Source organism: Helicoverpa armigera, chromosome 11, assembly GCF_030705265.1.
Source record: "Helicoverpa armigera isolate CAAS_96S chromosome 11, ASM3070526v1, whole genome shotgun sequence".
Lineage (NCBI taxonomy): Eukaryota > Metazoa > Arthropoda > Insecta > Lepidoptera > Noctuidae > Helicoverpa > Helicoverpa armigera.
Genome location: NC_087130.1, coordinates 6,862,723 through 6,890,410, shown reverse-complemented (window position 1 = coordinate 6,890,410; position 27,688 = coordinate 6,862,723). Strand labels below are relative to the sequence as shown.

The window sequence follows — 27,688 nt, the reverse complement described above, 5'->3', positions numbered from 1 at the left end:
TACTTTCTTTTAGTGGTTTTAATTAGATACATCCCGCTGCAGTGAAAATGCATCTTTGCATGCACCATTGATTACATACCACGCTCACATACAATAAAACCAGTCAATCTCATGTACAGTTAAGTCTTTATAGCCTACTCTTAGGACCATAAAGCACTTTAACGAGCATTAATTGAAAATGTACTTATTGTGATTTCCTCACACTTGCTAGAGATACAGCAGCAACTGAATATGACTACAGGTTGAAACTGACGTACCTATCTAAAATTTAAATGGGCAACAGACTGTCTGAAAAGGAGCGTAATAAAGTAGTATTTTGATTTGAATTCACGAACAAAGCACTTTGCTTGCATGATGAACATAGTTCTCGTATAAAATACAGCAATGTCTAGTTTACAAGTCGTGGTGAGTCGCTTGATAATTTAAACTCTGTAGACGCTCTCGTGTACGAGTCGACGCTCTCTCCTCGTCGAGTTGACTCCTCGCTGCACCTCTGCACATTGCGCTATTTGCGAATACCTAGCAGCTCTTGCTAGTGTTGTGTCAATACACCGCATTCGCTGTGTAGTCTCTAGAGCACGTACGACTTTAGAACAAGAAAAAAATTGGAAAACGAATGGTTAATCGTAATCTCTACAGACACATAGTCTATAAGCGGCTACAATCTATAGCAAAGCTCAGACTGAAAAAATATACAGAACACATTTTTTACAAAAGAAATAATATAGAGTCGTAATAACAAACCGTCTCGTCTCACGCCCAATTTAATTGCCGTATTCCGTAACTAAATTCGTCTGATTGTATAAATCGACAAACTCACAAACATAAAAACGTTGGTACACAATAAGGAGACTGTATCTGAGCACGGAATTCGAGATGTGCCTGAATGTGTTCATTTTAAATTCCATTATCGTCGAAACATTCAAATATCCTATATGTAATTATTATGTACCTACTGCTAACATTTCTGTTTATGTTATGATGACGTACCTTCATATGTTCGCCGACGTAGATGCATTGGATCGCCTATTAAAATCTAATTTGAAATCGTTATGGCTTGTGTCTGATATGAATCTCCAGACATGATTACATTCATTTTTATTCATAGCGTCGTGCAGAGACGACGATTGTAAAAAGCCAATGGCATTTGGTGCAAAATATATGGTGTGTCAATCATTATAATATTCAATGCACATTTTGCTGTTCGCTTTTTGTGCGGTAGACAAATAGCAAGAGCATATGCGCGGCTTAGTCGACGCGGATGGCTTGTCTTGACATACAATTCATATTAGTCTATCCCCAGACTGATCTTGATCGCAGTTCGTAAAAAATACCAGTATTATAGTCTCATATAGCAGAAAACAGACGCGTCAATTAACAGCTGTAAATCATTCGACACTTTGCGCTCGGTCACACACAGGACAATTTATTTATTATACATATTACGTTCTTTGCACTATTCATTAGATATTATATCGTTTCTTAAAATTTGTTATTATTTTGATAATTTAAAATATTTTGGTGATGAAGTCACGGAACTCTGCAGACTGCCTGGATTAGCAAAACTGATAGAAAACTAAATCTCTACTAGTGTTCAGTTTAAGTCATTTCCTATATTTATTGAATGCTTTGTTTTCGGTTTAACTATAGTAGTTGTCCTTTCGTTTGTCAAGTACAACCATTTTCCTTCCTGCAAGTGTGTGTAATGAAATCCAAAAGGTTAAGTCAATAACAAAACGAACTGCAATGTCTTGCACATCTGATGTCGACCGCTCTTACCTGCTTCAAAATGACCTTTAAAAACATGCATCCTTTTCCTTAAGTTTCATGTCGTCGCTAACCAATGACGAATTTTAAAACCTGAATTTTAAAATGCCTTAAGTTGAATCGTGTCCAGTTTTCCAGTTGATCTCGAAAGTGGACGTACGTAGTGTTCAGGTTGGTTCATTATGTTATACTTGCTTAGTGTCTGGCAGGTGGTAGGTATGTAGGGTTGGTCGGTTGGTCGCAGCGGCCGCTGCACCTTGTGGTGGAACTGGTCGGTGGGGGTGGCGCGGGGAGGGGCAGCTCGGGGCTCATCGACCTCGGTGCGAGCGCTTCCACGGCGGCGCCCGCGACCCGCAAAAAAGCGCCTAACCCAAATTTCGGTAGCCGTCTGGCACGAATGCACGATCTCTCCCGAGACGTCTGTCGCGCTGGGCGGGTCGCGGGCGCAGCAATTTGGCTGTATGTAATCAGCACGCGTGCGCGCCACTGCAGCGGGTTTAATCGAACGGTTAGTCACGCTCGCAGCTCGTGTCACACTTTTCTTTATCAAATATTGTTTTGGTACCAACGTATGACAAAAACAGACAGGTTATCTGCACAAAAATGATTAATTAACCTGTTACCATTTGGTGTTTGTTATAATTATCCTACCTATAACGGATACCTACACTTTTGTCACGGCAATTGATGCTGGTTAGCTGAGCAATATTGCGTTGTGAACTAAGAGGGATCATCCGATCTCGTAAATACGATTTCCGCACCGAACCCTGATAACTCCGATAACACCAATTTAGTCTTTCTACTCCCTTAAAAAGGACCCTTCCGACTTAAACCCCTAGGAATGAAACGAGTGACAGGAGAATGAATCACATGAATATGTTTTAGTTTTGCTATAGGTAAGTACTCAATAAAATATTTGATTTATATCCGGTTTAATTTGTAATTCTCAATCAAGGAGGTATGTCATAAGCTTATAAATCTTCCTATAAACTTGTGGAACGTTACTAAATCAAAACTGAACACTGAATCAAATATCTAGAATTGACTCGATTGGAATTGCGTAATTACTTATTGGTATGATAAATGTCTTTAAACATTTTGACTCAGGTTGAACATAATACTCAAAATATTAAAGATTTTAGCAGAATTTAACAAAAAATACTTTTACATTACCAAATATGGGATCTTAATACGCTAGGAGAAAGCTTTTTACCTATCTTTAAGCAAATCGCGTCATTATGGATGGGAATATTTAATCTCAAATATGGAAATAGTAATATTTTTGATGACAACCAAGGACTTTAAAAGTTTAAATTATGCTGTATGCATCTATGTGCGATAGAGTGACGCAAGGCGCCTTAATTTTTTAAGTTTTTACTGTTTCATGTAGGTACTTAAGTAAATAATTTGTCATAATAAATCACTAGTTATCATTTACATACGTTACATTGTCTTATTACACCTTATGATGTATGTCATCCTCATTGTTTTCCTTGGGAATGACCAATCCTATAGACACAGTTTTTCATCGCAGATTTCCCGTATTTCTACGCGTACCTATACGCAGTCAGGTGGATTGCGATAGATCGGTAATTATTAAATAAGTGTTGATTGTCTTATCAATGGCACGAAGGCCCTTGGATTCCGACATTCCGTTGTAGCGTGACGTTCACACTTTTGGCAGGCACTTCCTATGTGATACCAACACTGACCATCGAATCTGAACAAATCGATCGAACTGTTCAAGGAAGTGACGCGTTATCACAATTGTTTAAATAGCACATCTAGATATTTGTTATCGATAAATTAATGTAATAGGTACCTAATATTATATTAAATCTTTTAAATGGTGAGCTCAATTTTTTTTGTCTGCTAATAGGTATTATGTTAATCAGCCGAATGAATTGAATAACCATTTAAGTCGATAAAATTAATTATTATAAATTAGTATTTCAGTAACATTTGATGTTTTGTGTTTGTAATAAAACATTGATCGATATATTTTATTTTGAATGTTTCTGCAGACATGTCCATCTACTAGAATCTAGAATATATGTCACCAAGGAATATTTGTTCTACTTTTGTTAATAAAGTTTATTTTCAGATTTTCTTAGTGGGAAAGTTTTGTTTTGCTGTAACCTTCTATGTGTTTTCTTTTTTTCACAGTATTTAGGAATGTTAATCTTGATTAAAGAGGTGAGAGGTGAATGAACTCCATAGTAGTACACTGATAAGATATACTATGTAGTTGATACATCACTGGAATATTCCAATATTCTGATAATGGCATGTAATACACACTTAATAAAACCATAGTAAGTTACGTAAGTGTACGATAGCAGATGATTATTTTAACGTAAACAAATTATACCAAGTAACGCCCGAAGGGCAATTTTAACGGTAGCTCTTTATTAGAAAGAACTTAACTTGAGTGTGTTTTAAAGAATTAAAGTTTGTTACACTTAAACTTCGTCCAAAGGGGAGCGGAGCAGAGAAGTTTTGAAACCTACAGAATTTTGTAGTTCAGGCATATGGCTTTACCCCAGCTCTGCATCTTCCACTGAGCGGTGAAAATCAATTGGTTGTATAAAAATTTCTTTGCTACGCTTTGGTGGAGTCCGGGGACTAAGCTAGGATCATGATATACTGTCATGATAATATCAGTACCAAATAAGGAAATTACGAACATTGAACATGTATCTAAACGCAGATAAAATACCTTTGAACATCTGATTAAAGTTTACGAGAAAAAATGAGTTAGGGAGATAGCTTATAACAGACACCATTGATAAAAGATACAGACATCCATTTGGGCAGGTTATTTACGTATAATATCAATATTCGGATAAATCTAGTTACGACTGGTAGCAATCCAATTTTACTTAGGTACGACAACTACTACTTACATTATGTGCATTTTTTCCGATTAAAAGTTGAATATAATCATTATTCGTCGAAAATACATCTAATATTTAGCAAAATAATCGTGAATTGCAAGGTTATGTGAAAACCTGAGGTAGGTACCGATTTAGGTAATTCTAAATCAGGCTTATTATTTCTATAATGATTATCTATACCTACTTATATGGGCTGATATGGATGCACCTAAACAGGAAGGACGAAGTGCAGTCACAGTTCATAATGCTGTGATAAATATAGACTTAATAATGAAAATACACCACAAAACACAAAGTAAGAAGGATTTCAAATGATAAGTTTTTAATTGATTTATATTTGATATAATTTTTAACAAATATCTGTAAATCCAACATGAGTTGAATTATGATGTAAGTAGTTTTCAAGTACTTTTGTTGTTTTGCTGTTTTATCGATGACCATGTCAAATGGCTGGTGAAACATATTCAGCTCAGCACATACTTAGGTACTCTAGGACAGTATTTGCTAATAAATTGCATTTTTTTTTGTTCTAAGATCCATACATGAAATAGGGTTTCGGAAATTTGGATATAGATTTGACATTTTTTATCACTGTTGGAAAGCTACACGATCCCCGAGTGACATAAGTTTTGGGATTAGCAAGTAGAGAAGAAAACAGCTTGTAAGTACCTACGTAATAAGCAGCGGTAAAAAGATCAGTTGATTCAGCAGGTAGGTAGAAAAGACAGCGTTATTACGACGCATTTGCAATTACATATCGCTTCTCTATTGGTCTACCATCACCTGAATGGACTTTGGACATTCGTCTAGTTTGTTGATGACGTCTGATAGCTCGATATGTGAAACACACTCATCTGAACTACATCCTTACTAAAAAGTAAGTTTGTTTGTTTTGCTTCTATGGTGAACTGGTTCAGATGAGGTGTGGACTCAGCAGAATGTTGTAAAAACTTTCCTCGGGATTGGGGTAAAAAGTCACGCAAAAGTCAGTAGTACCTATACCATAAGCAATTATTTACACGTGCCTGTAACTGAAAAGAGGCTCTACCGGGGTGAGTGAAATCACGCTCAAATACATTGGCCTCTATTATCAATTTGATGTGCTTTACCTGGCGTATTGATTGCGATAAGGTTGTCTTTCAGAATGAAGTTTGGAGATAACACTATCTTAGCGTAAGTAGTTGACTTGTCATATCTTTGTGTAATCTGATGTGTTACCTACCATTGTTGTGAAATTAATAAAACAAAACCTACTCGCTGTTTAATTTTGTTATTAAAATTACTGCACTATGATGTCATAATGTATTTAAACTATTTGTCCGTCTAATTAAAGCATAAGAATGAGTAATTTGATATAACTGTATTGTTTCAAATATGAAAATACTTCAGTGTGTTTTATTTCAAGTAAACTGAGTACTTAAAACAAAGTATGTTATGTGCATCTTTATACATAGGTATTGGCCATTCATAGAATCACATTATCCTACAGTGGCCAAGTTAAGGCTCGAGAAATAGGAATCTGAAGGGCTGTCGACTGAAGTACAATTTACTATATTGCATAGCTTACGCACTTTTTACTCGAACTCCCGAATTTTATTAAAATGTTGTCCCATTGCATAGCCGGATCGAGTCAGACTGTATAAAGATCTTAAAAGAAAAACCAATAACAACAGATCATAAGAGTATTCGGAGTGCATTCTGCGAATTTTCCGACAAAATTTCCATGCTATTGCATTTGGCTAAGCATCCATAACTCTTATTTAGAGTTTTACCTGTACTCGGTACTTGTTCGAGACAAAATCGATAATCCGACAACCGAGTGCAACGTATTCACAGGACTATAGTAACCGCACAATGTGCTGTACATCATTATTGTTTGAAACCAAATGAATTGAACATGTACGGTTGTTCGCTTGTAGCGCCAATATCAAAGAGTGCCATGCAATATTTTGCACTATACCACTAAAGAGTATAGTTTAGAAATACCTAATTAGTACATGTTAAAATAATGTAAAGACGTGCTTATGTTTTATTCAATTCATGGAAAAAAACGTCATTTAAATATTTTTGCATTATTTTCTAGTATGACTGATTAATGTAGGTAATATTTTTCAGTCATGTTTTAAATATTTATTTATTTACTGCAAATTGTATACAGATGTGCATCCTTATCCTAGGTATACATTACCCTGTTAGGGCGCAGCAAATAGAACCCTTGAAATGTAGTAAGTAGCTGGTGTGCACCTAATAAAACAATATTAATCACTTACCTTATTAATTGTGTACCAAGTTGATGATTTCATAATGCATTTTTATATAACTTCAAAATATCATATAAAAATATTTACAAATTATATATTTTTTATTTCAAAATACATAACATACTTTCGTAACAATGTATCATAATCTAAATTCTTTTTACGTCTATGTGACACTAATGAGTGAGTTATTTTAATGGACTCTTATAAATATTAAATTATGACATTTATTAAAGCAGAAAGGAATATAAAATTATTATATTAACATTTAACATCCAATTAAGCGCATTTTTTTATGAAACTCCCAGTAGACAATTCGTGTCCAAATTATAGGTTATCTACTGCACAGCTATAATTAAATCTATTAGCAAGATAATACCTGTGGGTTTGTCCGTGCATTTAGCACAATTTATCATAAGTTATCTTAATAATAAGCAAGCGAATCGGAATTTCCCGCAGCGTAGCCGGTGGCGGCTCCAAGCGGTGGCTCCCGGAGTCAGCTCAGAATTAGCTAGGTACAGTTGGGTACAGTTTCATAGACAGAGTTTAATTACATAGCAGACAATTATGCGCCAGACAGACGTGATAACTCTGTCTAGGTCATTTCGTTTGTACAATGAGAGCTAAAATAATTTGAGCGTTGTAGGTACATGTACTTTCGTGAGAATTGTTTTTATTGCACATACGCATTGCGTGACTGAAAACTTATTCAGAGAAAATAGCTGGTGTCAGTGCGCTCTCATCCGAGCGAACATAATTTATTAGATATTTATTTCTTGTAATACGTACAAGATTTTAATTTTCCTATAATGTTATGATCTTTATCTATTCAGATAACATGGAGCATGGAATCTTTGTACCACAACAAAAACTATGTTATGTTTCTATAAAAGTACTGAAACTCAGACGTTAAACCTAACGATACAAAGATGAGCATCTTCGAGTTCTCTTAAACAGGGCATACTGAGGACATTTTATTAAAATCAGTTGAATGCGCATCAAAAATTAAGAAGGCTTTAACTGTGCTAGCTTTTCTGGGCTTAAGTTATCGATAGCCGATGTTGCATGCTGTCTATTAACATTTTCAATGGGTATTGAACTCAAAAAAGTGTAGGAATGTCAAAAAAGTAATGAATCTAACTCTTTGAAGGTTTAATCATTATCATTACAGGAATTTCTCAATACAATGGTGTATATTGTGTAGATATGTAGATCTATTCAGGTGACACACGTTTGTGTGTTATCTTCTATCTGCATTAGGTACGTCCGTAGGAAGTGATAAAGCAAAGAATTCACTTGTGATAAAATTGGTTCCATTACACCTTACATTACACCTGTTTTTACAATGCGATCTATTAAGGAAATAGACATACCTAATTTAAACGTTAGTTTTTAGGGTTTCCATTTTGTACAAAAATAAATATAACTTAGGAGACACTTGTGTGCTCGTATATCCTATGTACATTTATTCAGTTATATTACCCAAAAACATCCATCATGCGAGACAACTATGTCACAATTGACAAACTTATATTTCTACATAAGGATCTGTGCTAAATACGAGCAAGCGTAGTATTTTTCAGAAAATTACGATTTGATTTGATTCTACGTTACATTTTCTGCGTTTTTCTATAATGTTGCCAATCTGCATAGATTTATACTTAGTTATTTAATTGTACTACTTAAATGCAACAACTGTAATTAAAATTGACGCTCAGACGCAGACTCTTAATCCATGATACCGATTACCGTGCACAATGTGCACATTATGTAATAAATAGATTATATATTATAAATGATCATCCAATTTGCTATGCACGTGGCCTGGTTCATTGACCGAAATGGCAGTTAATAAGAGGAGTCACAAATTTGTTACCCACCGAGACGATAATTTACTACCTACGTCGCTCGCTTGTGTGATGAAAGTAAATTTATTGGGGCGTAGGCAATATTCCTAGTTTAACGGCTATTGTGGATTATAATAAGAAACAACCTGGGATCACAATTCCAGGTTGTCTGGGATCACAATGTTTATTAATCCTTAGATCTTTCATAAATCATGGGCCAAGTGCGTGTTGAGACAATTAGCCTGGAATATAGGTGTATAGCTCGGAGTATCGTCTTAGACATTGCTCCGAGAAAAGTTCCACAACCTGATCTCTGAACTGGAAAATTGTTTTCACGCGCTCGTAATAATTTTAAATTACATACTTATCTTACGTTATACAGAGTGAAAACGGGGAAGAATATTATGTCTGCTTCGTATTTCAGGTTCATTACTTATTTTTCGCGGTATAAGAGACTTCAAAAAATATACAACCCCGGCTGTGCAGATCCCCGATAAACCTTCTTATTTGAATTTTTCGTTAAATTAAATATCGGTCACAGTCCGTAGGGAAAAGCCATGTAACAGTCGGGGGTGATTGCTTCTGACATTTCGTGTCGGATGCAGAGGACAGCGAAATCCAGCCAACATTTTTTAACGGTGTCAAAAAATACCCAATGTTTGGTAGAACTAACTATAGCTTTCAATAAAATGTCTAAAAAATAATTCGACTTTTACATTTATGGCTACTGAATAACAATCAGTTAGGATCAACTTTATAGCTTTATAGCGAAAGCATTTCACACACTTTTCACTTTGATCGTGTATTGTTTTGTAAAAGTCTAGAAAGTTGCCAGTATCGCAAGATAACTTGCCTTTTTTGGATTATTTTTTCATGTTAGTCCGACTTTGTTCTTTCGACAGTGTCTGGATTAATATTAATAAAGATAAATATGTGTCGCCATTTCATTAAAGTTGTCTCAAAAGGGCTTCAGTGTGTTGGCTTCGGCCCCACGTTCGCCTTCCAAAAATCCGGGGCTCTGTAGTCCCGTGGTCGAGTAGAGACATACAAAAGATAAATATTAATAATATGTCCTTCTTGAATCATTGGAAGGTTAAATTGAGAGGTGGCTTTGAGTGGTGTTTTTCCACGTTATTTCAGGAACCACTCTGTAATATACCAACATAATCCTATACAATGTAAGCTAAGCTCTCCCTACACAGATTTATGTGGGTTTATTATATAGGTCATATTACAATGTACCCAAAATTAGCTAAGCATATAATATTTTCGCGTCAAGAAAAAGCCAGTTAAGCCATATTAATTGTAAGAACGCCCCTTTTTTGGAGAAGAAAGAAAATATAAAAAATATTTTGAACTTTTAAAAACTTTTCAACATTTTGACAAAGTTTGAACTGAAAGTATACAGTCGCTTGGAGTTTATTCAATTACATCGGTTGTCTATATCCTAGACTTTGTAACGTGTCTAGACTTCAAACATAGCATCTTGCCAGTTGCCGTCATAAAGATCAAAGACCTCAATTTAGACACGTAAGAGTGACTTCACATCACCGACATGGAGTCACCAATCAAAATTAAAAGTATATACAGATTTCCACATGGTGCAGATACTCGTAAAGCGAAGAACATTTACGTAACTTTAAGGGTCAGGGAAAGCGTTACATAGGTAACTAATGAGAAAATCTGTAATTCAGAAAGCCCACTTATAAACATAGGACCATGGGAGGCGAGTCTTTTGTCGGTCATTTACCGAGTATAATTCCAAACTGCTAACAGCTACTAAGAATTATCTAAGTGGAAAACCCAACAAAGCTTTGCCTCTTAATTGAAACCGCTGCGCTCGGCTCGCAGAGATGCAAACGTTGGTGAAATTCTTCTTGCTTTTATACTTATATTGATTTATAGCCCTAACATGAGACTACAATATGCTTAATGCCCTACGGATATTTTATTTCCTACGGACACACCTTCATCAAAACGTATGAAACAGTCTGGCTATATTGATTTTAATCTTCAATAATCACCTGCTTCCTCTTTATCTCACCGTGAATCAGTTATAACTTTAAGGCGAGCGGTTATTTTTTGTACGTTTGAGTTGGATTCTAATCATTTGACTTGTTAATTGCTATGTTATATGTTATTTATACTATGTCCTGTAACACATGATACAGCGTCTGCTACTGTTTATAATAAAAACTCCGTCTGGTTTCTTTGCCTCTTTTTTATGATGAATCTACATATACATACTTATATTAGCACCTACGAGGATTTAATAAGAGATTGTTGCTGAATGCCATAGGTTATAAACTTTAATTCATATTACATTTTATTATGAGGAACTAAGATGCGACAGACCAAGACCAGTATCGAAGGTTGCATACAGGGCACGCAGTCCTCTGATGGTAATTTGCGATGTCGATAAAGATAAACTGTCAAGGGAATTACTTTAAATTATCGATACTTTATGCTACTTTAAATTTGCGGTATGGTCTATTTCGTCAATCTGCTGCACATCACATCAGCTCTTACTTGAAATGTCAAATGAAATCGAAACCGATTGTAATTGTAATACCCAGACATGACATGATTTTGGCTGCTCAATCAACTTTGAAATATCATGTTTATAAATAGTTACCCATTATATGTATGTACTTCTTGGCCATAATTTATAGTTCACTAATTTTATCACTAGATGCGAAGTATTGCTTCCTTTATATTATGGGAAGACATGGATATGCGTCGTACCTATTTACAACCTGAGTGACGTATGTTGGCAACACTAAATGGGAGTCATTACTGTAGGTGTCAGTAAGGCGACTGTCCATTGTTGTCGCTAATAGAACTTGCTTGAGTGACAGTAAACACTAAAAGTAAATCTATTTAGGTTTCATACTTGACCTTTCATTGCATATACCTATTACCTATCTATTTATGTGCTGCTTGATGGTCCCGCCCGTGGCATTACTATCGCCACGCCACAACAGTGAGCGAGCCGCGGTGCAGGGGTGTCATGTGTCGCCTATGGTGACCGTCGATCGTTATCGTCGAGTGCATCGGTATAGTGCAGCATTACCGCTTGAAAAGATAAGCTGGTGATCGAAACAGTCAGTGCATAGCTGTCGGGTGGCAGACGCGGGGCGCGGGGGGCGGCGGCGCGGGGCGGGGGGCACGGGGCAGGCGCCCGTCTAGACGCTACGTCACGCGGCCTCGCGATACCGCGCCGGTAAACAACAATGTGCACTGACCGAATATGGCACCCGGCACGCCGGAGCGGTCACCGGTCACCCTGCTCGGCCCACTGCCGACGCCGCTGCACATCCCGTGCTGCCCAATGCACCGCATCGCCATTAGAATGCACGTGCTTGGTGACACACCCCGCGGCACACATGTTCCCTCATCTCTCTCCAAAGCACGTGAAAGCATATGGTGGGTACCTGTAGTAAACAGCTGCTGTTCGAGAGCGCATACCAAAGTAAAAACCAAAACTTTCATTCATAAACATCTGCTACACCTGTATACCTAGGTACCTATCTATAGGTAGGTAGGTAGTTTGAAAGTTCTACTCATTAACGTATGTCAAAATTGATAATGTATAAGGTAGATGTTTACCACGTTTTCTTTATACTTTGTAATGAGTCCTCGGTTACGTCTTTTAGCCAAACAAACAACAATTGGTGAACACACCTTGATGAATGAACCCGTGTGTACTGAAAGTCATTGTCATGTCAATAGACGAATTGCTAATGAGTAGTGTTTAACCGACTCGATTCATGTTGGAGGTCGTGAATTGACCACCTGTATTTCAGGTGACCCGTGTAACATTACCGAATTCTTTTCTGTTCATTTATTATTTGAGTGGAAAATTCAGCAATTATAATTAATACATGGTGGCAATCATTTCCTGATGACACGTCTATTCGTTTCCCCAAATAGTATTGGCATCAAAGCGAGCAAAGATTACTGAGGTAGGAATTTTAATTTATGTGTGTGAAAGACCACGCATGATACACTTTATTGAGCATAAAACATGTAACACGGATGCATCATATTGGTACGCAATTCCTTTCATAGAATGCTCAATGAATTCGAATTTACATTGAGCAGGTAACGGGATGTAAATCCACTGAGCCGTTCATGTTCAAACGTTTTGTAAACATCTAAAGACTCTGCTTTATAGTTTGGCTGCAGTGGTATCGCTTTCAGTCCATATTGTTTTGGGTTCGTGTATCTGCTACAACTATTTGAACAAAACAATGATAGGGTTGAGAAAACGTCTGCTGTTTATCTCGTTGATACCTTTATCTTTGACATACAAACCAATAAGCACATAGTCGCACGTACGCACGAGAAAAACAATGCGTGTGAAATGGTGTCAAAATGCTAATTTTGTATCACAAAACACGAGGAAGTTTAGGATCGACGACAAGTTTCCAAATTAATTGCAATACATTATCCTTATGGATGTTAACATGTAGGGCTTTACATTTAATTTTAGTACATACATGGAGAAACCCGTAATCATGGTATTTGTAGGCGGCGACACGACGCTTATGCACAGCCATTGCGTATGCGTATTATAAATTGTGCTGTTTACGTCCATGCGCACCTACATGGACTGATAATAACATTAATGGTGTCGTCGTAACTCGTCCCCCATTGCGTAACCCTGATAAACATTTACGTTACAACCAACATATTTCGTAAAACATTTCAGAAAGCTGAAAAACTACCAGCAAGTTGATTAATATTGTCAGTCTGATGATGTAACAAAGTACAATTGTTAGTAAAACCAGCATACTTCTGAATGTAGGCCGCACTGATATAATATGCCTTCTGTGTGACAATGGAGTGATTTTGCTCTCCAACTAAGGCACAGCTCGTAAATTACTTTACAAATGAGGGCGACATAAGGCGTGTACCAGATCTGGTTTAGAATAGTCCCCTTAGTTGTTCACTTATGGAATACTCCCCTAGTCTCCATAAACAAGGATTTAGTTTAAACCATGGAGTTAGCTTTTTGTGATGAACTTTAACCAACTTGTTTGTTTGGAAGATGTCTTGGTAGTATAAAAATGTCGTCAGTGCTGTAAATAATTAAAACCCCTTTTTGTTTTCTAAGGCGATTAAATTGACTTCTGAATGAATCCTACTCGAAACGGCCAGCCCCTACTAAGGCCTTGCACCTTCTGAAAATGCATGATTAAGTATATACAGATACTGTAGATACATAAATTGTTTTCGCTAATTAAAATGCAGAAAGATGTCACTTGCAGCTCTTTGTTACTTAAGGTGAAGGCATTAAAGTGATCCTTACGGATCTATCAACTTTCACATTGTCTGGCAAACTGTTTTTCTAGACGGTAACAACTGTCTGGCTCGCGTCTAGCCGTTAGCAGGAAGTACATCGCAATATTCAGCATGATGGTGCAAAATTACATTCCGACTCTTTGAGCAATCCTGCCTATTTCTGTGACTACAATATTTGTATCTGTCTTCGGTGAAGAGTTCTTTTTTGGTGTAAACCTTCTTTGATTCAATTATTTTTCAGAAAATTCAGTATGTTTAATGTGAGAAGAAAGTATTCGAAAAAGTCTTTGGGTAGATTCTACAGTAACTGAAATGATTATCCTTAATTTTTAGCAATTGATTTACTTTCCAATTTATATAATTCGCAGGACAATTATGTCTGATACAAAAGCAAGACGTAGACCAGGCAGAAAACAACAGTTTGTTTTATATAATAAAAATAAAAAAAGATCAAAAGACCCCTCCTTACGGTTGCTTGCAAGTAAAAATAGAGCACGCGCTCATAAATTGGGACAATGTTAATTAAGTAGGGTGGCTCCCTCCACTACAACCGGTTTGGCAGACGACTGCGGAAAAAATAAACGTAATTGAGGTGTCTGTAAGCCCTGCAGACGTTGCCCCTGGAAATAACAGGGTCCAGGTTAGGATTATTACTTAGAGCATCAATGTTTATGAAATCCTTTGTCCTGAGTTGCTGATCTTTCCGTCATTCGTGCTGACAGGTGGATGAACGAAATGAAACCACGTTGTATTGAAAATGAATGTCCATTCTCAAACAGGTAATTAGCAAATCCGTACTTTCAATAACACAACAAAGTCACATGTTTTTGTCAACAACAACATTATTGCAGCAATCGCAGACACGTCAAATTATGCGAGCTGTTAATTTTAACCTACATTGAACTATAGACAACGATAGTTCGTCTGTGTGCGTCTGTTAGTCACATAAACACTAATGCCCGTTTTCACCAACGAATACCTAAATTTAGGGAGCATTTACGGAACACTTAATAAGAATTTCATTTTCACCAAAGCCTAGGTGTCAAATTATAACCTTAAAATTTGACTTCAACTTGGGGGCCCGATTGATGCCTGCTTAAACAACCCCTATCATTATCATTACAGAATACAAACATATTTTGAACCGTGGATAGTGAAATGTACCTTTATATGTTATGTAACACCAAAAATATCATGTTTAAAAAGCAAAAAAATACAAAAAAAAATGAAACGTAAACTTTTAGAAAGTTTAGAAGCTGTGGAGGTTGTGGATATGTAAAATAATAATCATTAGAAAACCACGTACCTATCTTACGTGAAAGAGCAGATGACTGAGAAATAAGTACGATGATCATGACTTTTTTATAAGACTGGCCGTTTTCCCGCGGTTTCACCCGCGTCCCGTGGGAGCTACTGCCCGCACCGGGATAAAATATAGCCTATGTTACTCGCAGATAATATAGCTTTCTAATGGTGAAAGAATATTTAAAATCGGTCCAGTAGTTTTTGAGTTTATCCATTACAACCAAACAAACAAACATTTTCCTCTTTATAATATTAGTATAGATATAGATTATAGGTTATCACTTGCTATGAATGCACTTGCTAGGTCGTGATGTCGCTGAATTATTCAAAAATAGGTAGTCCTGCATGTCCATAAATATACAGACCATAACAGATGCAAATCTGGTAATCACTGATGTAGTTTCGCGGTGGCCGGGACATCTATAGGCCTATTCAGACCTAAGCGGTATTCGCTACCGTCTACGGCAGAGAAAACCCTGTGGGTATGCGGTAATATGACTGTTCAGACCTAAGCGGTATTCGCTACCACCTGCGACAGAGAAAACCCAGTGGGTATGCGATAATATTACTGTTGATGTTCGGGACGTATGCCGCTGCTGCCGCGCGGTATGTACTTCTGCCCACAGTGGCAGTGAATATCGCTCAGGTCGCTCTAGCCGCGGTAGGTATAGTTATTGGCACGGATATTGAGCCCTGACCTTAACCTGCGCAGAAGCCATTTATTGGTTTATTGCCTTATGTACAGTGCGCAAAGCGATCCCCACTCTTCCGCCGAGAGCTCAATATCCGTGCCGGTAACTATACTTGATACTAAATACCTGAGCGAAACCCGTGCGGTATCTACCTCTACCCACAGCGGCAGCGAATATCGCTCAGGTTTGAATTGGCCTTAAATACCAAAACTGCAGAAGATACCAATGATTCGAAAATGGTAAATATCGAGGAGCCTATCTCCTAGGTGATAGGGGATACCCTCTGGAGGTAAGAAGTAGGCTAATATTGAACATAATAAAATATATAAATTAAAACAAAGATAGTAAACAAATATTTTAATATTAGTCCTCATATGATGTACCAAACATTATCATCATCCTCCTGCACCAATTCAATTTGAGGTGGGCTGGGCGCAGCATGTTTTTACACGTCTTTCCAATTTCTCGCACCACCTGAAACTAAATAAATGTATAATTTTAACCCCATACTTAAATCCATCAACTCATGGAGAACAAAAATACAATGAAGTCGACAGTAAAACAAGGAAGACAGTTGAACGGCAATATCTTATATTATTATACACAGATATTATTCACATTTACCTGTAAACGGTTTCTATCGCATTAAAACTATTTGTAACTGGATCCAAGCTTTGTTTTTGGCTTCGTTCGTGGTCCCATCCTTTTTTTGTTTAATATTGTGTCTCTATGAGACGTCAGCAATTTCACTAGCTTGTCTTTTTCTTCTGCAAGAAAGGTTTATCCTCGTTTTCTCTTCTCTGCCAAAATAAACTTATCTATTCAACAATAATAAACCCAAAATTAACCTCACTCTATGTACACATACACATCAGTCAATTTGACAAACGCGCGAATGACATAGGTAAAAATTCACCTATAGAAAACCTCTTTACTGTTTTATTGCATAAAACATAGCGTAATGTAGTTTAAGTTAAATTAAAATAACATCACAAGAAAAAAAACTCACAGGCTTTAGTAATATATACTCGATAGACGTTTATTTCTTAAGAAGTAGAGAAAAATCATTTTATCGATAAAATATCGACTTTGCATTATCGTTTGTAGAACTAGTAATCTGTCACTTACTTAAGGGATTCATGTACAAGTGTGGTGAAAATGAATTTAGGTAGGTGTCAAATTGGGAGGGGTCCTTATTAAAAGTAGCTTTTAGATAGGGAAACGGTAAGAGGTTGTTGGTGAAAACGGGCATAAAGGTTATAATTTTCCACTGTTCAGTAAACATACGCGTTATAAGCTAAATTGAGGAGCCGTTACTTCGTAAATATTATGGTAAATGTTCCTATTTATAGAGCACTTACAATCATGATAATATCCTGTTATGTCTTTCAATCTTTACGACTACGATCACGTGTATGTATTAGTCATTATACTACACGAATTAGCTGTCTACAATCAAACAGGAAATAAGACGTAAACGATAACATTATCATTGATGTAGATTAAAAAACATATGGAACTTGATTAATATTAGGTCAGTTTTCATATAGCAGTGCATCTTCAATGGCATCACATTATGAAAGAGTGTTGGTATTCGTTTTAACTTATCTGTACCGATATAATAAAGAGGAAACATTTTTTGATTCTTTTGTACCCTAGAGGCTACGAAATTGCTGAACCGATTTGAAAAAATATTTCATTATTGAAAAGTACACTCTTCCCGAGTAACATAAGTTATATATACTTTATTCCGGAAAGTCAGTACCTAGTTCCAACAAGACGTGAGACGTAAAATCGCGGGAAAACAGTTAATATTTTCATAAATAGAAATCTTATGTATTTAAAACAGTACTAATGATATTGATACGAACAGTTTACATTGACGCAAGTCTGGCGAAGTTATTTGCTTATCATTCCAACTTATCCATGTTATGGCTAGCTACAGCAATTTGAAAACAGTCCATCAAACCGCGAAGTATTTTATCAATCAGGTAAAACTGTTTTGCAAATGCTGCAAATATGAACATTTCCTCATTTTGAATTTATTAAAATGAATATTCCATGACGCAAATACATAATGTTGCAATAATTAAGTCATTTTTCCGTTATGATTTGTCACATAATGATTGTTCAATTTATTATCTTGTTACAGCGCGAAGTCAAAGGTGGCAGGTATGTGTACACTATATTTGACAATTCCTCAAAAAATTAGTGCGTACCGTAATCAATTTGATTCTTGGTAAGTATGAGTAAGACCCTGTCTTAACGGTTAAGAGGACGAATTGGAATTTTTGGCGCCAAGGATGTCAATTTTTCTCAGTAAATACAAAACGGATCAAAATACAACTTGGTTACCTGAAAGTTCATGATATAAGCCTTATTTTGTTAGTTGTAGAAACATGATTAGGTAACTTTTATAACAGAGAAAAATATATCAAACATACCTCTTTTTAAAAAGAGATTCACATATTATGGGCAAACGGGACCGATTTAAGCCTCTTAACTTTTTTAGTAGTTGAGTATATACATACTCTTTAAAATGGTAGTAGGAATTTTTATTAAATTATCATTTCTAAATATTAAAATTACAAAACCATTTTGTCGCTTACGACTTTTAGTTATAAGCTAGCGCGCGTATTGTTATCCTCGCCCCGCTCAGACGCTCCGACCCCTTTTGGCGCCTTAGATGCGCGTGCCGGTTATGGAATTATTGTTGACCACTTCCTCGCCTTAATGATTCAGTAAGTAAATTATAAAATGAAAATATTGGTTGATCGTGATTCTAACAATATGTAGGGCCCCAAAAGTCCTGTAGGCCATCGACCATCAATGCAAAGTCCGGAACTGAGTTTGACCAAGGCCGCTTTGTAACTGTACTATGTAGGTCGTCATCACAGTCACCTTATTATATTAAAGTCGTATAATTAGAATGATAGTCATATCATGCAATTAATTTTATGACTTAACCATATGGTTTATCTACATACAACGATAACCAGTAACAACTATGCCAATGTAACATTACAAAACGCCTCGTAATGAAAACGATAGTAGAATTTCAAGAATATTGCATCAGAAAACATATAAAAAATCGACACGTTTATGTGAGATCGTGTACAATACACGTCGTTACGCTAACTTACTTTCATGTACTTACCATAACACATTTGTAGGCAGTTAGAATAAATGATTGCACAATTAGAGGCAAACGAGGCGCTCTTCACATTAATAATGCGTTGCGGTCAATTTAACATTCACATTACCTTGCGATACGACGGTGTCCAAAGAAACGAGCACACCTGTCTAGACGCGCACACTTCCACACATAGCTAATGATACGAGCTGATACAAGGCCCACTGCTACAATGCATCTTCAAACCTCACTGCACGTAAACACCGTCCAGATATCCAGCCGACTATGATATATTTTAGATGTCTGCCATAAAAATATCATCTCGTTAGTCATGTTGATTTACATAATATTATGTATATGTGCTGTAATCTAGTTAATCGTGTGTCTATCTTAATTAATGCGACAGTTAAACTATGAAAATCAAACTATATTAATTCCTCCCAGCAGAATGAATGTCATAATATTAACTTGTCAAAAGTTTGAAACTGTTAAACGTAGTGTAATTACCAACACGCTTCCATGTTCTTACATAAAGTTAGAGCGTGAAGTCGTAACAATATTTTAGATGTCACATGTAATAAAACTTAGTCCGGAGTCTTGACAATCATTCGCCTGTGCTACCGACTTTAAGCCGACAATTATAACTTTAATCTTAATTTTGATAACCGACTTATTTGCTTATTCTTTGTTTATAAAATGATCTCTGAACACTAAAATTAGCAAGTTAATTGTCGCCTGACATATTTTAGTGTCGGTATAACTTCTTAAATTAACTTAAGAACGTAACGCTTAAATTAACTTAAGATACAAATATTCATAAAGCAAAAATAACATGGCTGTTATAAACACGTTTTGTTGTTAGGAACATTGTTTCAAAAATAGAACAGTGTATGCGCGAATGAATGCAAAGATTCACAAGAGTTAGTAACCGACGCTGTTTCATAGTTTAGTGTCATGGTCACGCTGTGACCAGTGCATACTTAAGGAAGCGGGAGCCGGCCCTGGCCGCGATACACACGCATTCATTCATTCACATTCACTCACCAAAAAGAACAATCAATATGAAACGACGATACGGATCTATGAAGGTTACCTCCAAACCTCACAGTGCTTCTGTTACCTGATAAAACGCATCCTTCATGCAATGACATCCACGAACTACTTGACTTTTAAAAAATAAATAATTGATTTAACTGAAACGACTGCGCTCTAAATAGAAACGGTGCTGAAATTTTCGTTTGTTCCTACTTAGGTAGGTATTTGGTTAAAAGTTTTCCAAGGAAATATTTTGCTTCAATAATAATGTTTTAAAAAAGCCAGCATAGCATAGTAAATTATGCAAAACATTTTCTCGGGAAAACTAAATAGGAACTGTTAACTTGAAGAGAAACTTCATGGCGATCATTGACATTTTGCTCACCGTGAACATTACTACACTTACTTTTATATCCATGCGAACTTACGGTTCGTTTAATGGAAAGTCGCAAATCTGCGCTGTCTACCGGGTATTGGTAGTGGAGTGCAATAAAACTGTAGTCTAGTCCCACCTTTGTCTAAATAATGTACTTCCTGTAGACTATCCGCTGCGTCCGCTTTCGCCCTCAGTGTATGGAATCTAGCCAGACCAGACGCCACGCTCCGCTGCCTGAGAAAAATGTGTCTACCAGCATAATAGTTTCAATAGAAATAGTTCTAGAAATCACATTCAGTTAATAGCTCTATGGCGAACTGAATTTGATAAATAATCACTTTTGATTGATGTCTCCATTTGTCATTATGTAAAACTCGTGCGTAACATGTAATACATTTTCTTTCATGCAAGTATGTTATTTAATGATTGCGAATTCGAAACCTACGGTATTGTTGTAGTAGTTTATTTTTAGACATTCATACCGTTATTATTTTTCATTTTTCTATTTATTTTCAGTTGTATTTGATATATCTACTATCAAAACTAGGTAGGCAAGCGATATGATATCTAATATCTACATAGGTAGAGTACCTACTAACTCAAATGAATTGCATCTGATACTATAGTAGCCCAGTCTTTCTTGTCTGTGCCAAGTGTGCCACCCTAAAACACATATGTAAACATAGTTATCTCAAGATGATTATGTATGAGCCAATGTGTGAAGCACAAATTACTTATAACAAAGATTGATTGAATGGGTACGGGATGATAAAGACGAAGTGGTAGGTACCTAATTATTTTCCAACTTCTTATGTAATCGATTTGTCTGATTGAGTCCAAATTAATTGCTCACTTAGTAGAAAACAGTTCTAAGATAATGATGTAATATATCACTTACAAACTTCTATCCTCAGGATTTGTCTACAATGACAAGTAATTTAAAATGTTTCAGCAATTGATTTAGTTTGTCACCAACTTTAAATGACTCTGTCCAGATGAAGCTATCCATAGTGTATAAGTACCTGCTGCTACTCTGTTTATTCGTAATTCTAATTCCCCAAACGAACCCCGTCTCGTTCGGCATTGAATGCTGGCACAACACGTCTCGATCCGATTGTTTGTATTCGATTCGTTCGACATCAAGAGTGACGTGACAATTAAGTCACGTGAGCTGGGCTTGCGACACATGGTAGGCGCCAGACGTCTAGACGGCCCGTCGCGTCACCTGAAGGCTCTTCAGGAAGGCCGCCAAAATTCCTCTCCCCAGCGCCGCCCTCCCCCCGCGTCCCGCAGACGGCAGGCGGCCTCTACTTACCTATATACGGTACAGCTACAGTCCGCACACAAATGAACTAGGTACGCATTCTACAACATTACTGTAATCCGTGGCTTTAATGGTTTTTTGTTGATTGCTCAGACTACTTTTAATCCAGACAGTAATTCGTGATGGTGTATTTAGGTTAAAACCTTGTAGGTTAGTAACCTACAGAACTAATATAAAGCATTGTTTTCATTTAGAATAGTTTTTGTTACCTGTTATCTGACGCGTCTGTTTATATGAAATGTATGAAAATGGAAAAACCGTAGCGCATGCAAAATAAATACGGAAGAATGTCGGTATGTTATCTGTAACGTATTGTAGCGCGTGGCGCGCTAGGAACCGGGGATCTTCAGGTTATTAAATTAAAACATTCAATAATAACTTTGACTTTTCGTTTATTCGCTGACTCGGGGAGAAGTGACATACTTCAATATAAAAAACTATTCTATTTCTATTTATATTATTGTCCGGCCAGTATCAATTACAATTAATAAAACCTACTTCTAATCTACTTCGGTACTACAGCTCTACATCAGCTACGCCCTTAGGATAAAGTCTAAACTTTATCTCAAAAGCGCAGCTTTAGGCGGACAATCATATAAATGTTACCTGCCTAAAACCTATCAGAAAGTTACCTACGCACGGAATTAACAAAAACACGTCCCTTACAATGGGATAGTTAACGATAACATGCGTAGTCAATGATTTAAGCGTGCCATGTTGCACCACAATAACGCACGTTAGCATTAACTCGCACGCAACAAAAACCGTGCGAAAAAGTTGCGTGGCGTGTTGCTAACAGCAAAGGATATTCAAAGTGAATACCCGTCCTGAAGGGATTACTTTTCAAGCGAAGAAAAACTCTGTATTGACAACTTACAACTTCTAACATGTCAGATGAAGGGATAAGTCACCGTTATCAAAGTTTCTCACCTAACGTGATACAACTAAACATCTTACCCACTAATTATTTTTTCCAATTTTGGAATATTAAATAATAAATAAATCAAATATAGGGATCATAAATCTTCGGCAGAAACCATTGTGTCAAGCAAACACTCTTCGCGAGGCTATGCCCCTTATTGCGAAGTTGATCTCAACCTCAATTCACCATCCAAATATTTTTTTTTCAAAACCAAATCAGATAATAATTTTGGGATCAGATTTACAGAGCCATATTAAAAAAACTTATAAAAATAACACAGGCTTGACCACATTGGTTATCTTCATCTTCCTTCGTACTGAAGATGAAGTAGCTCTGCCGTGGACATCATCTTCTCACGAATATGCAGTAGCTCATCACTTCATCCACACTCGTACAGGATAACATGAAATTACAAAACACACATTAGAAAAACGTCATATAAAATTAACGAAAATGTTTCCTATATTTATATTTATTTACATTTTGCCTATTTAAAAATATTAAATTATCGTCAATATTACGCAGCTGTATTTGTTTTTTATACTGCGTGCCTATCCTCCCCTCAGAAGGATAAAAATAATGATACTCATTATTTTTCTTAACATTTTTCCGATAACAATAACAAGAATCTACAAACTTCTTATTGTTTACCACCTTTGATGATGTAGAAGTCTGACTAGACTTCAAAACCATACGTTTACGTCGCTTTCGCAAAACTTTTCTTCGAATATTATTTACTTTTAGTTTATTCGCTGACTCGGGGAGAAGTGACATACTTCAATATAAAAAACTATTCTATTTCTATTTATATTATTGTCCGGCCAGTATCAATTACAATTAATAAAACCTACTTCTAATCTACTTCGGTACTACAGCTCTACATCAGCTACGCCCTTAGGATAAAGTCTAAACTTTATCTCAAAAGCGCAGCTTTAGGCGGACAATCATATAAATGTTGTAGCGCGTGGCGCGCTAGGAACCGGGGATCTTCAGGTTATTCAATTAAAACATTCAAAGGAACTTTAACTTTGCGTTTATTCGCTGACTCGGGGGCAACTCCAATCTTTTAATTGAAATTACCTGAAGATCCCCGGTTCCTAGCGCGCCACGCGCTACAGTATCTATATTTCGATGAACGTCATGTTACGTATTTAATTCCTTTGATAGGTATTACGAAGTACCTACGTACTAATTAAATCATAGACATATCAAGTAAAGCAGCAAAGGTCATGCATAACTGTGAAACAATAATTTAAATTACGTATTTAATTATGAGACCTTAAGAGCGAAGGTCCCTCCAAGGGTAAATGAAGGGCCTTTTTAATTCAGACTGAAAATTCGAGCATAAAAATGCTACGTTCTCTAAATTGTTAATAAAAGTTAATGCGTATGATGTAAGATTGGCGAACATTTAATGTGAATCGTAATAATTGAGTGTAATGTAATATATTGTCCAGAAATAAAACGACGCGGTCTGATTAAAACTGACCGCTGAGCTGACATTTTACAATGTTGCGTCATTAAACCTGTGAGAGTTGTCTCCTTCTGCTTTATTATATAAAACAAGGGCTTTTCAAGCATTCTATTAATTCATTTTATAGGTAGCTGCATGAGGCACAATTTCAGTGTATATCTCAAAGAATGAGGCCACCTAACTCATGCATAAATTGTTTGATTTCAAACATGCTGAATTTTGAATCTATCATTATTTTAGTTACACCCAAAATATTCTAACTGACTCTCCAATTACTTTGACTTACAGACTTATAAGACAATAACAGGTATAATTGTAAGCGTTGCTACCATTGCTGAAATATATCTTTCTAAATTATGAACAGACTCTAGCATAATATTAATTTTGATTCGCAACTGACGTCAAGTACCCTTCACATTTAGAGAAATAATAAATTCTAATGAACCAATATTCCAGAAGAGGGACTTGAATCTATAATTTCGGTCGACTTTTCATCTCATTACTTTTAGTGACGAAAAAGCTGAAGTTTTATTTGATTTAGCAATGTTATTTGTGGGTCTAGGTAGGTATACATTATTAAATAAAAAGCAAATATGCGCACGAAAATGCCGTTGTTTTAATAAGTTACGTCAATACAATACCTACGTAATATTTTTCTGTAATGAAACATGTTTCATGATTTTCATATTTTAAGCATAAGTACATGGAGCAGGAATTTATCGAATTGCTCATTTATTAAACGTACCTACAGACAAATACGTTCTTCTGTTTACGGAAAATATCAAAAAAGATACTTTGAAGCACATATCTGAATCACCAAGAACTGACTAATAGCGTCATCAAGGAGGAAACGAGAACTTCACAAAATGTTACAAGTATATATTACTGCCACTTGATGATCCATCCACTTGATAAATAATCATCATAATGCTGAGTAGCCTTGACTAAACGAAAGCCACAACGATGACTAAACGTTTATCAGACAATTATGTAAACATCAAAGATACGTATTCCCCGTATGAATTTTTCCACTGGCAATTATAAGAGGTGATGTTGACCTCATTAGTGGGTAGACAGAGCGTAACGTGGCTAAACAAACATTAGCGCAGACAGATAGAGTGCAAACGTTGCGTATCTGTGGTATCAAGTGCTATCGGCGCTGATAACGACCGGCCCGAAGATAATCGTCGGCCGACAAGTGTGACACTACACGCCCTATAAAGCATGTTATGTCTACCCTAATTGCCGTTAAAGGAGTTTGCTCTTTGTATTTGAACTTTGAAAGTCGAATTTCCCTTAAAATCTACTTTTCCCTGGAGGTCCATAAAAGTAAAGCTTTACCTAATTATGGTAATAAAACTCATGGACTCACTATGTCTACTTTGCATTCGTGAAGACAGGTCAACTTGTACACAGCAAAATTAATTTTGGATAAGATTATTTCACTAATTTGAATAAGATCACATTTGATTCATTTCCCATTAGATGTTCTCTACTTTTCCCTTATTCGATGTATATATTGCAGTTTTTTTTTAATAATTTTAATGAAAAACAATAGGTAAATAAGTTTGCCAATCGTTGGCCAAAGTTCATTTAAAGATACTCGTTTCGTGTTTTATGATATTCCGATGTCTCACACATTTATTTAAAGAAGATAAAATTTACTCAGAATTTTATTTTTAGACTGATAATAACCAGACGTAGGTAATTATATTTGCAGCAATAATCTGCGCTTGAAACGTTTTATTAGGCAAACACGACAGGTTGACGCGACGCGGATGGTTCGTAATATAACGCGAAACGAATTTTTACGCTCCTCAAATGTTAAATGTAAGTTTTTGCGGAACAGCAAATGTCAGCTTAGGCAAATAATTAGTATTAATATTATGTGAAGTATTTATTGAAAGTTTTAACACGTCTAGCCAGATTGGTGATAAAAATGTAAGTAACTTCTTTTATATCGAGTCTCTTTAGGCTTGCTTCAACCAAGTGCGCTTGTAAGCGACCGTGTCCATTCCATGCTTCACATACACCATGACGCGTAGTTAAAGAACACTGAATAAGGTGACATTACCAAATGAATACATAAAAAATATTTCAGAATAAAACCTTGCAGCAAAATTGCAACAGTAAATATGCAGCACATTATGTATGTGTCGTCACGCCCCAGACAACCTTACAATGCTATCTGGAAATCGCGCCATAGTTCTGGCTCGTTTCCTATCCAATCTCGGCGGAGTCAGAACAGTGACAGACCTATTACTGTCACGAGCCTCGCTGATTAACATCCAGACGAACTACTTGATAGTCTTAACGAATTTTCTGATATCATTAACAATTCATGAAGACTAGTGAAGCATTAAAGGAGATCAATTGATAACAATAAACAGTCGACGGAGACACTAGACGCCTCTCTAAGATACATAGTTTGCTTTAGTAGTTGACGTTCTAGCTAGGGAGACGTGATGGCATGAAATTTTTGGATTATACCCTATCTAAAATGCTATGTCGACTTCTATGGGAGAAGTTGACATAGCGTTTGCAATGTTCAGGCGACCTAAAGCTACTGTTACTTTACCAAGGCAACAATTAATTAAGTACATTAGGTGATTGACTTCTAACAGCCTAACAGACTCAGTTGCGATTGTGCAAACTAGGTAACGAGGCGACCAGACAAAATCACCAACGATAATAAATATGAGCAATCTAGAGCAAATAACTCGATGAACCATAAAAATAAGATATCACGAATTGAAGGAATTCTTAATTCATCAAACGTTCATATTTGACGAATGGGTCAGTCAGAGTCCAGCAATTTTGACGTTTAGTTTCTAAACTTTGGAAAGGGAGACTGCTGAAGGGGATGCTTACTACCTGTTGACTACTTATGTGTGTATTCGCAATTCAGACTAAGTATTTCAGACATTATAAAGCCTTAATGAAAGCTTTAAATAATCTAAATTTCCGAATTAACGTTAACGATCACTATTTACGAGATAATTTCGATCAAGGCTTCTTCATTTAATCATTCCAGCTTTGTTAGTTTTGAATAAGTATAAGTTGTCTGCAAGAGTCATTGAGACAGGTTCGCGTGATGCAAGGCTTGCTTCACAAGGCAACCAGATAAAAAATCACCCGTTTTGAGATGTTATCGACTGCAAACTGAAATTACCCACATGTAAATAAGACACTTTAGACTCTTAAGATCTATTATCTGTAACGCCAGAAGACAAAGTTTTGTTAACGATGAACAGTAGTACAATTATCCTGAAAATTGCAATCTACGGCGTATACACAATGGCTCTATCATTAAAACGTGTGTTCGCAGCCGATGTATTTAAAGTGTGACCG

At 36.3% G+C, this 27,688-nt stretch overlaps 1 protein-coding gene and 1 long non-coding RNA gene across 2 annotated transcripts in view; one reads left to right on the top strand and one right to left on the bottom strand.

The window, feature by feature from the left end:
• Positions 1 to 11,886: 11,886 nt before the first annotated feature.
• LOC110370133 (uncharacterized) overlaps positions 11,887 to 27,688 on the top strand; it is a 45,173-nt gene continuing 29,371 nt past the window's right edge. Inside the window, exon 1 of the mRNA XM_049850778.2 lies at positions 11,887 to 12,195. Within this exon, the coding sequence (XP_049706735.2) occupies positions 12,020 to 12,195 (176 nt within the window). The 5' untranslated portion in view covers positions 11,887 to 12,019. The remainder of the gene's footprint in view (positions 12,196 to 27,688) is intronic.
• On the bottom strand, positions 16,418 to 17,331 carry LOC135117592 (uncharacterized). The gene is made up of 2 exons (XR_010276982.1): positions 16,698 to 17,331; positions 16,418 to 16,553 (listed from the first exon to the last, which is right to left on the bottom strand). It is a non-coding gene; the product is annotated as an uncharacterized LOC135117592 (long non-coding RNA).